Source organism: Apaloderma vittatum, unplaced genomic scaffold, assembly GCF_000703405.1.
Source record: "Apaloderma vittatum isolate BGI_N311 unplaced genomic scaffold, ASM70340v1 scaffold3891, whole genome shotgun sequence".
Lineage (NCBI taxonomy): Eukaryota > Metazoa > Chordata > Aves > Trogoniformes > Trogonidae > Apaloderma > Apaloderma vittatum.
The window spans coordinates 1-22,502 of NW_009700657.1; the positions used below are offsets into that span (position 1 = coordinate 1).

At 38.1% G+C, this 22,502-nt stretch overlaps 1 protein-coding gene across 1 annotated transcript in view; it reads right to left on the minus strand.

Annotated features, from left to right (window-relative positions):
* Positions 1-2,913: 2,913 nt before the first annotated feature.
* IMPG1 (interphotoreceptor matrix proteoglycan 1) overlaps positions 2,914-22,502 on the minus strand; it is a gene marked incomplete at its 3' end in the record, with an annotated part of 53,480 nt that continues 33,891 nt past the window's right edge. The window contains exons 13-14 of the mRNA XM_009878811.1: positions 3,912-4,474; positions 2,914-3,133 (exon numbers count right to left, since the gene is read on the minus strand). Of these exons, the coding sequence (XP_009877113.1) occupies positions 2,914-3,133; positions 3,912-4,474 (783 nt within the window). The remainder of the gene's footprint in view (positions 3,134-3,911; positions 4,475-22,502) is intronic.

The following is a 22,502-nucleotide window of genomic DNA, read 5'->3' on the forward strand; positions in this document are numbered from 1 at the left end:
ATGCTTTATATTTTAAGTTTTATATTTATATATTTTCTACCCCATCACTGTTAAACTGTTTTATTTTTGTCTCACTGACAAGGATTTTCACACTTGCATATTTGAATCTTTTTTTTAACTGCAAGTGCTGGTTTTAGACTCGTGGATACTGTGCTACAGCCTTGCATATGTGTAAGAAATGATTACAGTGGTAATGATCTTTCTTAAACACATCATTTAGGACGTGACAAGAGGAGGGAATTAGATTATTGAATATTGCACAATACTATGAGGATGGCAACCTAGAAATCCCGGCACTGTCTCAAGAAAATATGTGCTTGCAGGGCTTTTTTTTTTTTTTTAGGTTATGTGGTAACATTGGAAAAACTTGCTGTTTTTTTTTTGTTGTTGTTCATTAAACATGAGCAAGGGATGTTTCTGTGAGATTAAGGGAAAACTAGCCTGCTGCTGTTCATGGGAAGGCCCAAATCAGAGACAGCTTCAAATCCTGCCTTCAGCTGTCCCACAAGTCTACTTCTCCTTTCCCATTCTCTGCTTGCTAGAAATGAAAAAAAATAAAAAGACCCCAAAAAGGGTCATGATGAGAAGCAGACCAAGGCATACAAATTCTGTTCTTGCCAACAAACAGTTTCAGTAAGATATGTGAATCCAGAAAGGCCAAAAAAAAGTGTACAAAAACGTGAAAAGAGAGTGTAGAGAAGGAAATGAGAGCAGATACGTAGATATGAGCTGGGCTACTTGGCTCTTTTTAGTGATGTGGGCTTAATATTTTATAAGAAGAAAACTCTGTAGTTTAAAAAGAAAATTCTTGCTGGGTATTGCAGCTCATAGCCATAGGTGCTAACTGGGCTGAGAATTTTCATAGAATCAGAGAATGGCTTAAGTTGGAAGGGACCTTAGAGATCACGGGCAAGGATAAGGATGCCTCTCTTCTCCTGGAGCCACTTCATACTCCGTACTAGTACTAATTTCAGTTAAAAATGAGCATCACGTTCTATACAGTAGTACTGGAACGCTCAGACACATTCTAGGTTATGCTTAAATGATAGAAATTAAGAGCCCTGCAGTTTTCAGAAGCTTAAAGGCCTTAGTGTGTTTCCATTTGACAAGCAGAGCTTGGCAGGAGCATTTCGCTCTGTTACAGGGTCATTTTTTTTTTTTTCTATGATCATATTTCATTTTCCTTAATGGGGCTGTGTAGCTGCCTTACTTTATCGTCTTTTCTGTGCCTTCACTTGGTTTAGATTACAAAAATAAGGCGTATAGGTTTTTTTTAAAAAACTTGCTGTTTATTCTTTATGGTGTTATTTATGAGCAGTGGAGTCAGCCCTTTGCAGCTACTGTGTCTTGATGCGTATTTTGAAGCCAGTTCCCATCAACGTTTCCATTTGGTATAACATTATTGCCACTAGATGGCTCTTACTTTCACAATAAATAGGATTTTGTTTAGATTACCTTAATTTTCTAAACAAGTTGGGGGTTTTCTTTGTTATTTTCTTGTTCTTTTTTTTTTTAATGAAGTGAGAAGACAGTAGGTCTTTGAAACACGTGTGGTAATCTACTGGATTTCTAAATGTATTTTATTCAATTTTGACATTTTACTAGTGTTCATAAGCCCTGAAAGAATATCTTTCTCGGCAAACTCGTGATACTGTTTTCTCAAATTGATGTTGAAATACCATATCAGTAAAGCGGCCTATGTAGAAGAAAAGGAAAGATTTTAAAATGTTGTGCTTATCAAATATTTTAAATTATTATTTTATTTTTAAAATGTAATTTATTTTTTAACTTAAACATTTAAAAATTATTACGTGTGTCTGCATTGTTGCAGCTTTCTTATTTTATTTTTTGTTTAACAGGAAGTTATTACCAAAGCAGAAAATGCGTGGTAGCCCAAAGTTCACCCTTTCTAGTGAACTCATTTAATACTTTATTCAGCAAAATAACAGTTTATCGTGGCAGTATTTGAAAGTTCAAATACTGTGATTTGGTTAACTTCCCACTGCCTATGCTCTTAGCAGCCACAAGTTGATCTGTAAAATGAAAACATGTTAGAAACTGCCTGTGTGAATTGTAACTGGATTTTTGTCCTGGAATTGTCAGAGATCTGTATGTAACAGGATAGCTTAACCAACACTGCTGAAGACAGCTGCATGCCAAGGTACTGGTATTGCTCTCTGTGCCAGTGGAATTAAATTCAGCCCTGAAATAACTACCAGAATCTGAAAAGAGATCTAGGCTTCAATTTTATAAAACAACATAGTTTTTGAAAACTTTCAGCTTCTGATATAATAATAGCATCCAGATACGTTGTTATTGACTCTCCTGTTTAACAAACACTGCAAACTTATTTGCAAGGTGTTAAATCAGGAGGGATTCTGGAGTTACAGATCTATGGGATGCTGTATATAGTCATGCTTCGGCCGATGAGTATCTGGAGAATCCAATTATTCCTAGAAATTATCTCCTTTTGCCTTCAACTCTGTAACCTTTAAAAAAACAGATTTAATGATGCTCTGAACTACGATTTCCTTACAAAACTGCAAAAATAATCAGAAATTGGGTTTACATACACGGGTGCAGGATTAGCATAACCTGCTCCTGTAAGATGCATGCTTGCATTCTTTATAGCTGTCTTCCTCCAGTCCTTATTCTAGAGAATTTTTGTACTATATTTGATTTTGGAAAGCAGTTGATGTCCACACGCAGGCCAACACCTCCAGCATCTCACTGTCATATGAAAATATGTCTGCAGATAATTTGCAACATCTTGCTTTTCCTTATTACTCCCGGTCATTGGGATAGTCTAATACCGTTATTTCCAAACCAGTAATACTTCCAAAGCCATAACCGTGTGGAAAAGATTATCTGCTTGCTTTTGGTTTTGCACAGACATCAGTAATGCGATCTTACCTGGCTCAATATCCAGGGAATAGCTGTCGATCTCCAAATTGAGGTGCTGAGCTGCGGCGTCGCAGAAATCTTCCAAAACGCAGTGTACCGCTTCTGTGATGTTGTATGGCACTGTCCTGGCAAACTTCATTTTGCTATTCACAATCACACTTCCGTTCCTGAAGTTAAGTATTTCCAGGTGCTTAAACCCTGTAAGGTTGGACTGAAGGTATGGAAGTAGCTGCAAAACAGAAATTTGCCTTTATTTTAACTTACTGTCAATATCTACCTGCTCTTAATTTCTCTTATATTCACTTAACAAGTACACACATCCCATCTTTATTTCTCTGAATTTAATACAATTGTTAAACTCCAAACTACCAAATTCACTTTTGTGTTTAGCATTATCTTCAGGATTTTTGCATGTCTCTCAATAATATATTGAGATGGATGGGCAGCAATTTCCCCTGTAATGAAATGCACAGCAGCTGGGGAGTTTATTCATCTGGAAAAGAAAAAAATCACCTTGCTCAAAGCCAACTTTAATTATTTTCAAATATTCAATCCAAGCAGGTTAGGGCATAGCATAATAGGCATGTTACTGAGCTGAACTGCTGCCCTATTGTACCCATAGAGAAAATCCATATCTAATCACATTCCCCCTGCTAAGCTATGATATATTTTGAAAACCTATTTTTAAATCCAGCATGTAGACCCAAGCCTTAGATGTAATCAGCATTACTATACTGTTGACGTGAGTTTAAGAGAAAGCCAAATAAATCACATGCCAGACGTCTATCTGGAGTCTCTTAAACAAATAAAAAACTTTCATCACTGACTTTCATAAACTTTTTCTTTGTACCCAGAGACCATCTCAGGCTTACGAATCCTTTAAAAATACCACTTATCAGACTGAATTGTAGCAGGTTCTGGTATTCTTTAAATACTGTTCTCCTCAGTGCATTTCTCTAAGCTGTACCCAGCTAGCGCGTGTGTTGTTCAAGTTGATTTTCACCCACCAGTTGCATGAACTGTTGTTCTAGTGCTTTGTACTCTGGCGAACTCCTATTGAAGAGGTCATCGGAAAAGTGCATGTTGGTTACCCTCAGGCTGAAGAAAACCACTAGCTCTTTGCCTTTGGCTGCAGTTGTCATGGAGCTGGTAGTTACATACTTCAGCGTAGGAGCTGGCGTGGCTTCTGCAGGCTCAGTTGTGAGCACTGAGATGTAACCACTGCCGTGCTCCGCGTCATCCAGCGCTGCCGTGCTCATCGCGCCCATGTGATCTAACTCGGCAGCAATATCCTGCACTCCCGGCCCTGTGTCATCAGGAGGAAAGCTCTCAGGTGCAGGCATCGGAGAATCCGGTGCCTCAAGGGACTGTTCGATGATCTCAGAGGGGCTGTACGGTGGGCTGGTTGCTGCCGGCAGCGGTGCCGTTTGGTCTGATGGTAGCGCGTCTATGATAACACCTTCAGGCTGCGTGGTACTTGAACTGATAAAGAAAGGCAACGTTTCGTAAATGCTGGCTGTAACCAAAATGTCATCACCTGACGATTCTGCTTCATCCATGATCTTAACAGCTGCAGAAAAACAGGGGAAGGAAAAATAGCTTTTTTGAAAAGCAAGCATGACAAACAACAAACGCATATTTCCACTGAAGCATTTTTAAAAACAAGATTTAACACTATCTAAACATGAAAATGTTATTTCCATCACCAAGGAAGGATTACTGGAGTGGAACACCTCATCTACGTGTCTGAATGATGAGATTTCTGTGGGGGCTCTGTTTAAATAACTACACCTGGTAAGTATTTTCTGAGCCATTCTTGATTTGAAGGTACTTATTCACACTGTCAGTTTACATTGACTTAAAGAGTAGATTGCAGCTTTGAGCTGTCTGCTCGGATCGGTTATATGCTGGAGTCACTCTGTTCTCTTTCATGAGAGGTTAAAGCTATTATTTGCCAGTAATCATAAAACATGTTTAAGAAAAACAGTACAGCCTCTTCAGACACAAACTGTGTTGATTTAACAAAAAGACAACAGCATCAGTGAAAACAAATCCAAACCTAAAGAAACAGTCTGCTGCACCTAAAGCAGCCATTTGATGTGGAAGCTGAAGTTTTATGAGGTCCCCATTGGGGCTTGGTGTGACTCTAAGATGTGTGATAGATGTAGCTGAAATCTAAACCTAAAGCGTGATGAATGGAGACTATTTGACTTTGATTTGCAGCTACTTGGCCACAAAAGCTTCACAGAAAATGGTAGCCTCCAAGCAACAGACATCTACCAAAGCTGACAACTTTGGCCTTTTCTAGTGATGTACTTCTGGGGGCTCTTCATGTGGGACTCTGAGCAGCCTACTGCAGGCAAAATCACTTCTCAGCCAATGGCAAAGAAACTTTTCACCAATGGATGACCTTTTCCATTCCTGATGGACTTATTTCCTACCAGCGGCCAGTGAATACTAAAGGAGAGCAAGCTTTTCCATGGAGAACAACCATGACTGAAGGGGGTGGCAACTATCCTGTCCATGGCATAGGAGTTGCCCAGAGATGTTGTTTGTGTTCCTTCCTTCTAAATGAATGAGGCCCAACCTTCTGCTTATTATGTTGCCATTCCTAGGAACAAATGCACATTTTTCAACAAAGAAAAGCTTAATATGAGATAGCTATTTACTTGACAATGTTAATTTAACAACAGGTACCAGCTTTGCTTCCTCCCTGCAGATACATTGCCTTGATCTAATGTGGATTATTTTCCATATAGCCATATATAGCTCTATTCTGCTAAGATGACCACACTTCTTAAGACAGCAGAGAATTGTTCTAAGGCACGGAATGTTGTTTTGCTAGAATTAGATACTTGAATTTTCTCCCATCTGGTTTACCACTTCGCATAAACATATGTTAAGAGCTGCTACTTAAATATTTTTCCCCCTTTATCATTTGTTTTGTCTGTATTATAGTATATATATGGTGATTCAATGGTAGTAGGGTTGAGATAAATAAAACACGTGCTAATTAAATAGAAAGTTAATAGTAGAAAACTAATAAATCATGTAATACGAAATCTATAAAAATATTATATATAAAGATCAAATACTATCAATAGTAATAAAATGAATAAAACATGTAGTAGATTGACCAGTGGTTGAACTACTAGAAGAGGTTGTGAAAGAGCTAGCTTTACTTTTTGATTCTGCTTCAAACTCCTCAGGAATCTTAAGAATACACCTTTGTGTGGTATTGATCTCATTTCCTGGAGACGCTTAAAAGTGAGATTCGTCCTCGAAGCAACTTTTACTCCCTTTTTAGTCAACAGAGAGAAATTTGTGTTGGTTGAAGAAGACCATCCAAATTTGAGACAGATCTTTTGAAGTGCCTGTGTCTTTCTCTCAACTTCAGAACATACTCAGCGCATTCATGTAAGATGCCTGGTTTTCCTCTTGCATGGTTTCTGTTACCTAAACCAACATCTTCAGCTCCTTGTAGTATTATTCAGGTTCACTGATTTCTCTGTCGTGCTCAAGTATTAGACTGACAAGGACTATTAAAGTGTTTTGGAATAGGGAGATGCTTTCCACTGTGTCGTAGTTTCACATGTACCAGCAGGGCAGTGTGGTTCTGGCTCTGGTGAAGGGTCAGTGAATTTTACTCTGGAATCACAGAATCAAGTAACATGAATTGAATACAAGTAACATGGTGTTATTGAAGTGTTCCTCCTTCCACCGTCAGTTCTAAGGTTTTCCATTTGATTCCATTTTACAAGCCCTATACTGGCTAAGGGGAGAACTAGATTTTTTTGATCTGTTCTGTGAGGAAGTGAACTTCTTGAAACAATCTCCAAAAATAACCTGAATATTTTGAAGAAGAACTCTTCAGACAAAGCAGCCTGGAAGGATCATTACTGTATCTGCTTCTGTTTATGCAGTCACTACACCAGTTCCTAGTGCAAATGTTATCTGTTACAAATAAACCCGTCTGAAAGCACAATGTATTTTAAAATTGTTTTTAAGAGGTACTGAGGAGTATCAGGCAAAGTCTTGCTCAAGCAGACTTTATCACAGTAATACTATATGTTAGGGTCACAAAATTGATAAGAAGACTGGAGCACCTTCCCTAGGAAGGCAGACTGAGAGAGTTGAGGCAGTTCAGCCTGGAGAAGGCTTTAGGGAGACGTTATTGTGGCCTTTCAAGAATTAAAGGATGCTTATAAGTAAGATGGGGACAAACATTTTAGCAGGGCCTTTTGTGACAGACAAGGGCTGATGGTTTTAAACTGGAAGAGGATAGATTTAGACTAGGTATAAGGAAGATTTTTTTTGTTAAAATGAGGGTGTCGAAACAATGGCACAAGTTGCCCAGAGAGGTGGTGGAAGCTCCATCCCTGGAGACGCTCAAGGTCAGGCTGGATGGGGCTCTGAGCAGCCTGATCTAGTTAAGGTTGTCCCTGCTCACTGCTGGGAGGTTGGACTAGATGACTTTTAAAGATCTCTTCTATTCTAAAACATTCTATCTTCTTATAACTACATGTGAAAGAGCATTCTAGAAACAAGATGTGGACTTCTCTGACAGGGCTAATCAGGGAAAGGACGTCTTTCACATTTGCTGCTTTCTGGCTGCACAAAATATTGCAAGTTTGTAAGGCGACTGCCTTGCAAGATGCTCCCCTTCTTTTGAAGACCCAGTTATTAGCTACTCTCACGTGTTCTTGCAGGACTTTCCTATTATCTTTGAGTGCAAAAGGGAGAAATCATTAAAGATAGTTCTCAGCTGGCTGATGGCCAGTTCTTATACTTCAGCACTTCAGAATGAATCGGTAGGAGGTGCTGAAGTTTTTCAGAGACCAGGTTTTAGGAGAGGCAACTGCAAAGCAGTGATATGCCACAGTGGGTTCTTATTTTGCCCATAGCTCTTGCTGGCTCATGGCAAGTTACTGAAGAGCACTCATCCTGTCAATATGTAATATCCCTTTCCCATACTGGACAAGGCAAATGTTTATAGTCAATTTTGTTGTCTTCATCTGCGTGCATGAAAACATCTTCCCCCAAGTGCCTAATTTTAAATGGCAGAATATTTGGAAAGCAGAGTGATTGAGATTACAAAAATTCCCACTTGGTAAGAGAAAGTATTTCACCTATTTTGGGTTTGATATTTGGGGTTGAATTCGGCAGTGAACTCACTGAAATCAGTGGAGCTGTAGAAGCATAAAACCTGAGCAAGTGAGATCAGAATATTGGAATTTGCCCTGAGGATCAGGGATGCCCAGTCTTATGGCCCTTAGGGGAAAAGCATTCTGGCAGGTTATAAAATAGTTCCTTATCTTTCATGTGATGAGCTCCTCCCACACTCCCAGTGACTGTTCATGACTGGAATGTACAAAATACCAAGCAGGCTTAGAGTACTGGTGATTCTGGAAAAGACTGAAGCACGCTGCTAATATGAAGCATCTGTGTTTGGATGGGATGCAGAAAAAGACCAAGTGCTGTGTTCTCCTTTACTGCAAGGCCAGACTGTGGTGATTGTGCAAGCACTACAGGACCACAAATTGGGTGCAGCAAATTCCCATTTAAACTAGCACAACTGTACGATCTCCTTTTATTTTTTGTGATACGTAATTTGCACTGCTGACCATAAAATACAGGGCTACAGTCTGAGTCCCAACAGTCCTAGAGAGTCCTAGGCAAAACAGAATAACAAACTGCTGTATGGAAACAGGGGTTGTGCATGCAGGATATAACATCAAGCACTGCACCACAACTTGATGCCCTAATACTTCATTGAGGACTTGAGATGCTTTTCTCTTGTCATGTCCTCATGTTTCTTGTGTAATCAAGGATATAGACAGATTAGCAGAACAAAGCCTAGTGATGTTCTCTGTTTACAAAGCTCTTGCAGTTACTTGTTACTCTGATAAGGAGTGAGAGTCACTTATTAGTTAAGGGAAGTCAGAACAGATTACTTAGCATTAGTGCCTGAGGCATTAATGCAGGATGATCTACTGATGGGATGAGCCTGCAACTCCACAGAGCAACCTTCTCGCAGCACGACAGCATACGCTCAAGCATATGATAGTGATGGTATTTGTCAGGCAGATTATATTTTAGAAAAAGGCAGCTACGGGAAAAGGAAGTGTGGAAATGGTTTTGGAATTGCTGCAGGTATGAAGCAAAACCACCGTATATATTTCACATTTGTCATACAGCTGTGTATATGTGTGTGTGTATATATATATACACACACACATATATATGGGCTATACATAGACTATAAACGTCTTCTGGCATCCTCTTATTACAAGCAAAGTAACTTAAAAGGCCTTGAGGGCATACCAAGATGATCTCTGTGCACGTATCCCCTGTTTTCACGAGCTGCCAATTCTTATTTATCAGTCACCGTCTCTCCAGCTGAGATGGTCAGTGACAGACCACAGAGATTGTGATAGTGCCTTGCAATGAGAAAGGAAACGGTGTCACCTAAAAGGTTGACGAGCACTTACTGAAGCATGGCACCAGTCCTGAACCTGGTGGTTACTGACTCCTTCTGTGGGTGGCACTTTTTCTGGCACATGTCACGTTACCACAGCAAGAGGTGGCCGCACAGGTGACATGTTGAAATCAGCAGTAAAATTATTCGCCACTGGCTTTGTCAAGTTTTTCCACTGTCTACATGAGACTTTGCTGAAAAGTCAGTCCTGTGGTGTTAAAAATTACCAATGAAACAAAGAAGACCTGGACATTTGTTATGAAAAAAACAAACAATCTAGCCCTTTCCATTTAAAATATATTCTTTTTCAAAATAGATATAAGAAAGACATTTTTTACAATGCAGGTGGTGAAACACTCACACAGGTTGCCCAGGGAGGTGGTCAGTGTCCTGTCCCTGGAAACATTCAAGATCAGGTTGGACAGGGCTCTGAGCAACCATCTAGTTAAAGATGTCCCTGCTCATTGCAGGGGTGTTGGTCTAGATGACCATTAAATGTTCCTTCCAACCCAAAACATTCTATGATTCTATGGTCCTATGTGTGCATATACGTATGTATAATTTTGAAATGGAACACAAAATACTCTTAAACTGGTTCATCATAAAGCAGTTATTTGTAACGCTTCACTCAGTTTGCCTTGAGGATGATATTTTTACAGCAGAAGTCTAGAAAAAAGCCAGACAATTATATTATGAAAATTCTAAAAGCAGGAACACTGAAGATTTAGAAATTCTTAGCTCGGCATTTTCATTTCAGCATGCAGTTTGGTCTACAACATTATCACTCAGGTGTAGGGAAAAGCGTGAAATAAGATACTGAATTAAAATATACTCCTGAGTAAACATATTGAAGGTTAAACAATGGCGTGGAATTCAAAAACTGCTGTCAGCAATAAAAATCTCAACACTAACACGAAGCCCCCACTTACCCTCCCACAAAGATGTTCACTGAACTCTCCAGATGTTTCTTTGTATTACATGTACCTGGCAGGACAATCTTGTACCAAGGGGAGCTTTATATCTCAAATTAAACTGCTGTTGGCAAGGATGTGTAAACACTAAATTAAGAGGCAATTTCCTGGGCACATTGCTATATTAAATCTTTGTAAAAAGAGCTCTGCATGCAGGCATTTATTCCCAACCAAAGGTGTAAAATACCTGGTACTGACTGATCAGAAAAAATCAACTGCAATTTCAACAGTTTTATTTTAGGTATCTAATTAATTTATTGTTGTCTGTTTTTTAAGGGAGGAAAACCCTCCTAATTGAGCATAAATGAGGAATTACTGTTTGGGAAAGGTCAAATTGCCATGAAGTTTTACTAGTGGATCTGCATTAATTAGCAGGCCCAGAAGGTTATATATTAAGGAAGCCTGGCATTTAATTTCATTTCATTTCATTCATGAGCTTAATAAGCACTGACATTTCCTAGTGGCAATAGACAAATTTTTCAAGTCCACTGCCAGGTCTTGTTCTGTATATGAAAGTTACAGTATTACAATGTATATGTATATATTTGTATACATATTGGCTGAAGAAAATAACTAATGAAGAAAAAAGTGTACAATTAAGAGATTGGTCCATAATGCAGGGTAAAATTCTCCTTACGGGCAGCTCTACTGATATAAATACTGGATAGACTGGTTCAGCAAGTAGCTGGATTCAAATTTCTGTATTTTGTTGGTGCCTGAAATCACCCAAAATCCCTGGATACAGGACTGTTGCACCCAAGCAAACTGATAAACCGCAGAATTTGTTTGAGGTCTTTCATTTTTTAACTAGGGCACAAGTAAGATGAGGATTAAGAGAATTAAGGGAAGAGGATCATTAATCTAACGTGTCACAACAAATGTCTTGCAGCACATAATTAGTGATTAAGTTTGCCTTTTTAAGTCTAAGGCCAAGCCAGAGGAGCCAGGATGATCTATGTCTGTCATTCTGTCTGTCTCTGTGAACTCCCCAGAAGCCAGGTCCAGTGTCCGGTGTAACCAAAAGAACTCCTTCTCCATGGGCTTCAGTGAACCTCATTTCACTGGGCACAAACCCCATCTCTTCACTACCTCCTGTCCTAAAAATTCTCGTGTATCTTGACTTTTCCTTCTTATTATCATGGCTGAAACTTTTTGAGTAATCTAACTTTTGACAGAGCAAACTGATAGCCTCGGCTCTCGCTCCAGTATCATGTGTTACTCTGTGTAATTTAAGACGCCGTCAGTTTTAGGGAGTCACACATGCATTTACCAATTTCGTGTGCCTCATCACGGTACCTGTAAGCGTCATCTGAAATATCATTTGCTTGTACTATATCATTTTTGTGCTGAAACTGTGCAATGGAAGTATCTGGAAGTATGCTGGAAAGGAGACTGGAGTGTAGTCCTTGATAATCTGTTAAAGTTGGGTCTGAATTATCATCTTACTACAACCTCTCCCCTGGCTTCAAGAGCTGCTGCACCTGGTTCCAGTGGCCGTTCTTCCTCTCTTAAATTAAGACTCAGAAAAGATGCAGAAACATCTATTTGCATCAGACTACAGCAGAAGCAAATTCTGTGATTCTGTGATTTCCATATGAATTACTTCAGGCAGTTATCAGTGTTCACATTCATAATTAAAGGACTATAAAGTTGGATATTGCTGCAGTATTTCTGTGTTTTATAAGAATATTCTACAGACAGGCAGCTTGTATGGTCAGTAGGTCAGCAGTAGGTTATTTCCATAACATGACAAGTCACTTTTACCATTTACAGAATCTTTACCTCATCTGCTGCTGAGACTGCCAGACATACCAGTGCTCAGGCACTCTGAAAGTTGGTTTTCTGATTAAAGTCTTTGCTAAAGAAATGATTCAAATGATATAAGAATACTCTTGTGAAGTAAGGGAATTAATAAGTACATTTACAATGAAAACATGTTTAAAATGCTAGAGTCTGCTGTGACTGTTACTTATTTTAAGTTATTTTTTATTGATGTTCTGCACTATTTGCTAATATAATAAAATCATATTAAAACATGTCTTAAGTTGTTTAAAAACAGTTATTTTCAGGTCCTTACTAAACTGAGAAGTCTGGAATTCACTGATATTCCTATCAATGAATTAAATAAAGAAGCAAAACTAAGTGAATTGAAAAATATGAATACACTTCTACAAAGGAATGGAATCAGAGCTGACTAAGAAACAGCTTACTTAAAACCTTATCTCCAGGGGGATTAACGGTTCTTAGTCCCGTTACTGATTGCTCTACAATTAACTCTGAAAATTGTATTTCATGACTTTAAAATAATGAAATTTGTGTGAGAATAACCTAAAGCTTTACAAATACTTGGAAACATAAAGAAGCATCCATCTAAATGTTGCAAATACTCCTGTGTGCCGCAATTTTGGAGCACCCCAAATGGAGAACATGGAATACTATTTTTTAATTTATTTTGCTATAGAATTATTAGAAACAAAATCTGACAGGTTACAACACCTGTCCTTCAGAACTGAATGTACCTTTCAAATCTCTTCCCGCTTTTTCTGTTACTCTCAACCACGTGAAAGGAAAAAAAAAGAGCCACTTTTGGCAGGTGTCGGCACAGTTTTGTGGTATTGAAGTTTATTAGTTTGCAAAATATTAAGAACAAAACAGAAGTCACACAATATAAATTCAAGTCGTGTTGACCCAAGGACCTAAAACCAGAAAAGACAAACATGAAATTAGAAAGTTAAAACCCATTGCTCTCTTAAAAATCTCGTTATCAGATGAGCACTTTAAGACTTGCAAGAAGAGTGAAAACACTGAATAATTTCCTTTTCATGCTATGTAATCACGTATGCAAAACCCATGAAATTAATGGAATGAATATCACAGAATGAGGAGTATTATATACTTATAAACTGTTGCACCTTGGGTTTAGGTAGTTTTGAATTTCATTTTGAAATGGAACACATGACTGCGAGAGAGAGATGAAAGCTGAAGATCCTGCTGCTTTTACGCTATGTTTCATTGTAATAATGCATTTCAATTTTAGTGATATCGAAAATGACTTCAGGGCAGATGCTTTAGCATTGACTTGGCTTGTTAAATGCGTCCATCATAGCTGGAATCTGAAACTGAGCAGCTCATGGTAGCCAGAGCACTATTGTCAGGGAATAGGCACTTTAAATGTTAAAACCAGTGGTAACTGCACAGTACAGTAAAATGCATCCATAGTGCCTCAAGCTATAAGTTTGCTTTCAAATTCCCCAAGAGACTTTCGTGTAACACTGGGCTGCAGAAGTCTAAAGATATATGCTAGTTTCTCAAAAATTGACACTTAAATAAATATTTTTGATTGTTCTCATCCATTTAGATTAAGGTAAACAGATTTCGTTTAACTTTTTTAACTGTTGTTGAGTAGTGGGGATAATACAAAAATGAAACTTTATTTCTTATTTTAACTGCTCATAGAACTTACAGATATAATGGGAAACTAAAACAAGGAAAAAATAATTAGTTAGCTGCACTTATCTACCCTTCTCCTTCCACATGAAAGAAATCCTAAGTACAACTAATACTAACCATCTTACAGTAGTTTAAAAAGAATTTGTCAATAAGAAGGGAGAAAATCTGATTGCAGGAAGAGTTATTATTTTATTTTTTTAGTAACAGCAGCTGATGCTGAGTGTATTCTCTTCTGCCCTGCCATGCATCAGCAGGGAACCTGCCTGTCCTGGTGTGTTCAGGTGTGCATTCTCCTCATGGCATGCTACTAATTTATTTTTTTGGAGCTGTGCAGTACCTTGCAGGCTTACTGTGAAGTTCTTCAAGAAGGTGTAATTTTGATTTTTATTGTTTCACTTTAGAGTGTCAGTTAGTGCTTAATTCTGAAACGGGGAATAAAACATTTAATAGGGATTAGAATGGAACTTTGGGCTTATTTTAATCATCTAAGACAAGTTTAGCCAGGTCTTCAGCCATGGCTGTAGGCTATATACTTATTATAGGGGAAAGGACTGAAATGTATTACTGCAGCAGTATTTCTCCAATTTAATTCCTTCTGCTCTCTAGAACAACAAATCAAAACAATAACAAGTTTTATTGAAAGGTAGATCTTAGGAACTGAAATCCTCAGGTATGAAGATGCCATTCACAAATAATACTTCTTGTTTCCTCAGTCAACCCCTGGCAGGCTTTGCTATGTGAAAAATAACCTCCTCCCACTTTGACTGAAAGCTCATAATTTCAAATTGCATAGCAATAAAGATGGTTAATAAAGGAATGTGCAGCCATATATAAGATTAAGACTGTAAACTCACTTTATCTGTTGCTGGCACCACTATTCTAAAAGTATTGTATTCTGCAATACTTTAATTTAAAAAAAGATCCACTGACTGGGGAAGAATGAAGAAGAAACCTAAACATGTAAATGCAATAAAATGATCAAGAAATGAATTATTTTGCAGCCAGGCTTGGTTTAATCATGTTCTTACTGATGCATGTAATGATCTTAGTATTTGACAGAGTAAAACTGAAACTTGTGCCTCCTGATTTACACGTGGTCATTGCTTGAAATTGTGTTTAGTCCTTTCCACTACATATCTTTCTGTAGACTTGCATTGAGAAAACAGCATTAATGTATTGGAAAAAATGCATATTATCTTCAACCAGAAGTCAGAACTTTCTTTTACTTCTTTTTTAAAAAATTGCAATGTGCAAATATGTGAGATCTATTCTGGCAGTTTTGCACATTTTAGATTTTCACAAACACAAACCCCGTTAAATTGAATATGCACAGTATTGCAAATCTGCCTCCATTTAAGATTTTTGTGCATTTTTGCTTGCTGGTTTTAAAGACTACAGCATCTTTCAAACTGGTGAATAAGCAGCTTAAATTGCTATTAACGTCAGTGCAGTCTGTGTGAGACATCTCAGGTATGGCCAAGAGAATCGAAGTTAGACGGTCAAGATCTCTCTATAAACAGAGATATAAAACTCCATCCAGAGATGTGATTCAGAGCACTCAAGTTACAACTTGTCTCGAATGGTCTAATGCAGGTGAAACAGGTTATTTCCTAACAAGGAATTAACTGTCAAAAATACCAGGCTGAGCTCAGATGGACTTTCTTACACTGGCCAAAGAGAGGACCATAATAACTTTAGAAAATCAGAATTCAAGTACCATTTGAGAATAATACATTATTTCTTGAAGCCAGCATTTCTAGCAAGATGAAGAATTTTTAATGAGTGAGCGAAATGCATTATTTAGGGCACGTTAATCTCAGCAGTACCACTTTAGCGGGTATTTGTTCCAACTGGACTACATGGCATGTAAACTTTATGAGTTTCATTCATTTATGATCTGGCAAAGGGCAATCTTACACCCTCAACTCAGAAAGTCTGAATTACTTATTTTAAACTATTATTCTTATTTTACTACTGCATGTGTCACAGGTTTTAAAATTATTTTATTCAGGGAATTAATAAATTAAAGTTATTTGTGATATTTGCTCTTTGAATTCAAACTTATTTCTGCCTTTTCGTATTCTTTTTTTATTTGAGGATTAGAGCTAGTCCAATCACATCTGTAAACTTCCTCAAGTAAGTGTTTAGCATCTTAGTTCTAAAGAAATATTTTTTTTTTTTAAAAAAGTGCAGTTAGACCACATGCAGCTACACATCCTTCCTGGATGGAGACCTCGTTCATGCACACTAACAAAGATGGGGAAGAATTACAGGTGAGTCGTAGGCTTGTCAGGTTTTTAATGTTGTCATATAGCAAGTACTCCTTCCCTCCTCTCCTCTGAGCCTCTACAGTCTTTGTGGCTGCTCCCTGTTCCAGCGGGCAAGAGAAATTTCCCACTTTTCACCTTTAGTTCTTGTCTCTGCATGCAGGCAGAAAGGTTTGGTTTTAACACAAGATGGGATCTGAGAGTGAAATGTATGAAAGCCTGTATTACGTATATTATGTGTCACTCGTAGTGGAGGGTTACCCGCAACTGATGAAAAGCTTAAATTTTGACTTGTGGAGTGATTTTACGTCAGCTGTATTACAGCGAATTTGGAAGGCAGGAGATGATTAGTTTGGAGTGAACACAGAAGAAGACAATCATCAGGGAAACGCTAGTTGTAGGAAAGGTGATAGCATTTAGGAAACAGAGGTACTGGAGGTTGGTCAGCTTTGAGAGGCTAAAAGGGTGCATATGAGGTACATGAGAATTAACTGCAGAAGCAGTGAGGTTAACCACCAATATACAGAGAGAGAAACCCTAGGTATGCGTGTGGAATATGAACATCTGGTCCAGATGTGGACATATGGAAACAACAGGTTAGCAGTGTGCGCCTGTGTCAGGGGAAGAGTAAAAGCATGAGTGAACAAGTGGTAAAGCACTGAAGTTTAACTTCCTACTGCCTAGGTGGAGAGTGAGATGTTACTTTTTTTCATTACACAAGTGGCTCAGGAAATTTGCCTCTGGAAAAGCAAACTTTCTTGGCAGAAATATAAATTGTTTTCTGTACTTCACACAGTAATATCAAGGAGTCATTGGAATCACTAAATGCACATAAAGTTAAGTTTCATTTGTTTTAAAGAGCATTTATATTGCATGTGGAGGGGGGGTTGGGGGGAGTGAATGAATAAGAAATTGTATTTGAAGGAAACATAGCTTCAACTAGAGGTAAAACTGACCTGAAGGTATCACATAGCTTAATAATTTAAACAGATGAGGTGTTAAATTGGGAAAGCAGTACCCTGTTTCTCTCATACTTTTTTGCTCAGTAATTTCGTTTTATTATTTTTAAGTACATTTTGAAGATGTGGTGCAGGTTTGGCTCTATTCAGGTTGTTTCTGCTGTTCGCAGCATGCAGAGAGCTGAGCAGCAGGCTGTTGTTAAATTTTGACCATCTGCTAATCACTCTAATATGTTTAGGACTCTTCAGCATGTCTGTAGTACTCCAAGTATGCAATTCTAATTTTACCACAGCAGTAAATATACTATGAACTTTTTCTTAAATCTGATGTTTCCTAATATGGACCTGCTGAAACTTTTGCATTCAGCCTCATCTTCAAATCACAGGTAACTTTTAGGCTAATTAGTATCATATATAATGCTTGAGAAAACGACATAGCTAGACCTACCTGTTCACTTCTCCAAGCATGAGACTTGAAGCAGCACCTCTACGAAAAGCATTCTTCCACATCTGAAGTGGCAAGCGACAAGTGAAAGGGCACAGAGAGAAGCTGATGGGGGAGAATGTTGAGAAAATCCTGTCAGTTTGTGGTCAAAGAAAACATTAGAAAAATAGAAGACTGTACAAGTAAAAAGAAGAATTCTTACCCTGTATAACCATCGATGTGAAAAAAATGGTGAGCATTCCTTGCACAAAGAATGAATTAATTCCAATCCTGGGAATATCCGGAGAGGCTCTTGCAAGAAATAATGGGGTTTTCTTTTCCATGACAATGCTGGTTATGCCAAATAGAAAACTGTGTTAAGCACAGATGGTGCTTAGGCAGCTTGGGATAAACCAGAAGCAGAAAGAATCCCCAAACATCCAAGAAAACAGAGTTTTTCTAAAGAACGTTTAGAAATAGTAGTGAATAAAGAGTGAAGATCCAGATTAACTTTTGTGCAGGAGGAGGATATTAAAGAGGAATACAAGGCTGTGTAAACATGAGAGCTATTATGAAATTAATGAGGCTTTTATCAGTTACAGGTAGAGTGATGTGACCATCATCTACTCTTCATCGACATTTTTTTTCCTCACAGAAAAACTCTGTGATACAGTTGGAAGAGTTTTCTTCTCTCAGAGTCTTTCTTGAGAGCTTGAGGATGATCCAGGCTGCTGAGACTGAGATGTAGTACAACAGAATATCTGAAGTATTTTACTCTTAGCTTTATTTTGTCCTATACTTCTGGAATAACTTCTCCAGAAATAATGATTCCTCCATGATAGTTAGGATTTTGGCATAATCATTTACCTGGATTTTATAATTCGTTAGTAGCTATAATTATAACAAATACAAATTAAAATTCTTCTTATTGTTTAGAAAGTAGAAGTATATCATTATTGTTGTTCCAGACTTCATGAACTCTTTTAGCTCTTTGTACATTTGTTTGCATTTGGTTTGCTGCTGAAATTTTCTTGGTTTTTGAAACAATAATGTGTCTAAAACATTACCCAAGTGGCTTCCTCTCGGAATGGTCATACTGATTTAGGTAGAGTCACAGGATTAATGCAAAGGAAGGGAGAAGATATTTAACAGTACAGAAGAGAGATTGATGAGTTAATTGCTGAGAAGAAAAAGTTATGAAGAAGAAAAAGGAATGCTAGAGTGAACAGGTATTGTCTCAGACAACAGAAACAAACAGGGGATTTGGACCAGTTGCAAATAGAAAATGGAAATACCCTAAATTTTGAAGGTGCTACAGTGAAGAAAAACTTTTCTGGGCAGTCTAATGTTTAAACCACAACATCTGATCCAGGCATTTCTGAACTTTTCAGTAAGAGGTCTGGAAATTTGTACTAGGGTTTTTCTCTTACTTGTATTGTGAAATTTCAAAACGGAATTTGAAATTCAAAGGTTAGGCTTACTTTAAAGACAGCTCAGCATCTTCCTGGTAGTTCTGTGCTGTCCATGTTTGGCCAGCACGGCTGCCTAATCCTCACTGGCCTGCTCTTTACTGCCCATGGACAGCATCACTGTCCAGCATGAGGATCTGTCACGGCTTAGAAGGACACCTCTAGTTAGTTAGACGCCTCATCCCTCACCATTTTTTTTACTGTTCTTCCCCTAGATGTTGGATGCAGAACTTTCTGTATGTTTGTGTGTGTGTGCGACTGAATCTTATCATTTTGGAAGCTGTGAAAGAATTTTTGTTATTTCTTTGCTCAGCGACCTCAGGTAGGCATGATTAAAGTAGTTGGCATAAGTTGTAGTCATTCAATGTTCAGGAGTCCATAGTAATATTCAGCTTGTAGTTGCACACGCGACAACCAACGCAATAAAGTACATCTGTGAAATACATAGTAATGGGGATACCTAAAACAATCTCAAACTATGTTATTTCTGGTAGGTAGCTCTTGTTTTCATGGTATGTAAGAAGGAATTTAAAGTTCTAAACATGTGATGAAGAAAATTTGATCCATCTTCTGGACTGTAGGGTAGGTAAATAGCTGGAAATTAATCTAGTAGAATTACAGTCTGTCCACCCTCACACAGCACTGTCTAAATAGTTCCTGCTGCTTTACACAGGCAGGAAGGTTTTTGCTTTTTTTTTTTTTTAAATAATAATAATAATAATTACAAAGAAACACAGCTATGTAATGCAGCCAGGCACGAAGTGCGAAAAATTCCGTACCTGTTAGCGAGGAATTTGGCTTGCCATCTGAAATTTAATATTACCAATATTGTTAACTTTAATAAAACCTCTGTTGTCAATGTTTTTAAGACCTGAATTTCCATATCAAATTCTCTCAGTTCCTACCTAATATACAGCATCTAGGGAAATAAAAGAATACAGGGAATGCTGTACATAGGACTGCCAAAATTGAAAAAAATCTATAAAAAGAGAAAAAAGCTTTTAAAGAGTATACACTATTTACTCTTTTATGAACTCAGTAAATAGATTTTCATAATCTCTCTTCCATTAAGGATGCAATATATTTTGTGTCCTGTAAGATTTTAAGCAAATAAAAGAACTACAGTTTTGTGTCATGGCTTACGTGGTAACTCTTCTTTTTAGACAGGGGGCTATTATTTTTCTCCTGCTACTTGTTCACAGAGTGTCCTGGTTTGATCTGTCCCAGCCCTAACCCTTGGCATAGAGATAATGATGGAAATAGTGTTTGTTTTAGACGTGTTCAACAAGGAAGAACAAGATAGCGGGCTTTATTTTCAGGAAGCTTTTTTTTACAGCTCTCTTGACAGCTTATTCTGTTTTGCAGATTGACAGGTTCCAACCCAAATGTGCAACAAATAATTTCTTAAAGTAGTATTTGAAAGGTCAGTAGCAGGTGCTTACAGGATCAAACCTGCACTTACAGAAGATCCACATCTCTCTAAGTGAACAATTCCATGCTCTGTGGGAACAGTCAAGAATGGCCTTAGGAAGAAGAAAAACCTTAATGAATATTTTACTGAACTTCAAATTTTTTGACAAAAATTTGTTGAAGAAAACCGTGGTACTGAGTGGTGAACTTTCTGTTCTTATTATCTTTCCTAAAATTTTCCTCGGACCTGATATTTGCTTGATAACATTAAAACTCATTAAACTATGAATTGTATTGGCTCTGAGGATCATTTTGAAACACAAAATATAACCCCCATTTTGAGCTGAGGTGTCAGAGCCTGTGTGAGAGTCAAACGAACCATGGTGTTGTCACTGGGGAACAATCAAGCAAGCTTGAACCCTGAGGAAAGAGAAAAGTCCACCTCTTGTATCCATCTCCCCATCCAGTGAAAACATTCAGGCAATAAGTGTAATAAATTGCAATAAATAAATTCTTTATGGTTTTAGATCTAAAGGAAAAAGTGAAGATAGTATCTCCAGCGTAAGTTGCTCTGCATTTCTGGTGAGTCAAATGCCCTTTGCTACTTCTTTTTAGTCATTTGGAGCTGTTAAGTTATGAGGTTTTAGAATCATGGAATAGTTTTGGTTGGAAGAGATTTTCAAGATCATCGAATCCAACATTTTCCTAGCCCTATCAAATTACAAATTTCCTAGCCCTATTTATCATATTACAAAATCGATATGTGCTTTCATTTGGTTTTTATGACATCAAATCCCTAACTCAATAGGCAAATAGAAAAAAAAATACATATGACTTTTTTTCCCCTGCAAATATAACACTTTTACACAGCTATGACAAATGTTAAAGGTATACTGTACAGTTGTTTGAAGGCATGCTGTGCTTTTATCAGTAGAACTATAGGACTTCCCAGCATGCATTTGAAAATAGTTGTTTAACACTTTTCATCATAAACTTTATTTTCAGGACCATTTCACAATTTATCCTTATAAGAAGTGATTTTCTAATCCTTAAGTCATTCTGGTAATGATCAAGTATTTGCTTTTCTCTCACTTCTGAACTCTGTGTATAAAGGCAAGACTATAGAACAGGAAGTTTTTATTCAGTACAGGAACCACCAGCTACAACAACATGCTAGGTGATCCTACTTTGGCAGGGGGGTTGGACTAGATGATCTTTCAAGCTCCCTTCCAACCCCTGACATTCTGCAATTCTGTGATGGACTAGGCTATGCTCTTTCCTCTCCGGAGCTGACTAGTGTATGATCTCAAGTGGCAGCTTTCACATTCTTTATTCTTTAAAAATATCGATCTTATTATCTACTGGGTCCAGAAAGAGCAATATTATAGACAGTAAATTACACGGGCATTCCCCGCCTCACATTTGTGCTGTGTGGGCCTGTTGTGAGGGAGGTTATCACCATGCAGTGGGGTGTTCCCAAGCAGTTACGCAAACATTGCCTGTTTGCCTTACAGGACGTGGCTGCGCAGCAGGGATGAAGGTGCCTTCTTGCTGTTTCTGGGCCCCCTGGGTCAGGAAGAACGTCATAAAAGGGGGAGGAGGGTTCATTATAGTCACTCCAAGAGGCTTCAGGAGTGCAGGGTGGGACATGAAAGACCAAGGACTGAGCAAGGAGGGAGCTGGTGGAACAGAAACAGTCTCCTATGGGAGCAGGGGACTTTCCCTCAGCAGGGAGCAAACGTAGAAGAGTTGAGGATGATATTCTCGAGGATCCAGAAACACTGAGTGTGGTTGTGCAAGATAAGATATATTGTGGGAATTTTTCTCTGAATTTACTTCTTAGCCTCTGCAGATTGTTTAGTATTGCTTAGAGATTATGTGGGGACTTCAGAGAATCCTGCCTATTCCCATGAAGTTCTTACCTGCCCTCTGCTTTTCTGTTAAGAGTCAAAAATCTGTCCAAAAATCTGAGACAAGGAACATCTGAATATTCATCCAAGAAATAATTCCTCCCACATCTTTGTATCAACCTCTTGCATCTTACACAGCTAGCACAGACTTCCCAGAGGTTAAACTAAAATTAAAGTTTACTGACCTGATGCTAAGATGAGGAGGTCAGGCTGGGGAGCAGAAGAGGGAGCAGATGAGCTGGGACAGATGGACGCCACCA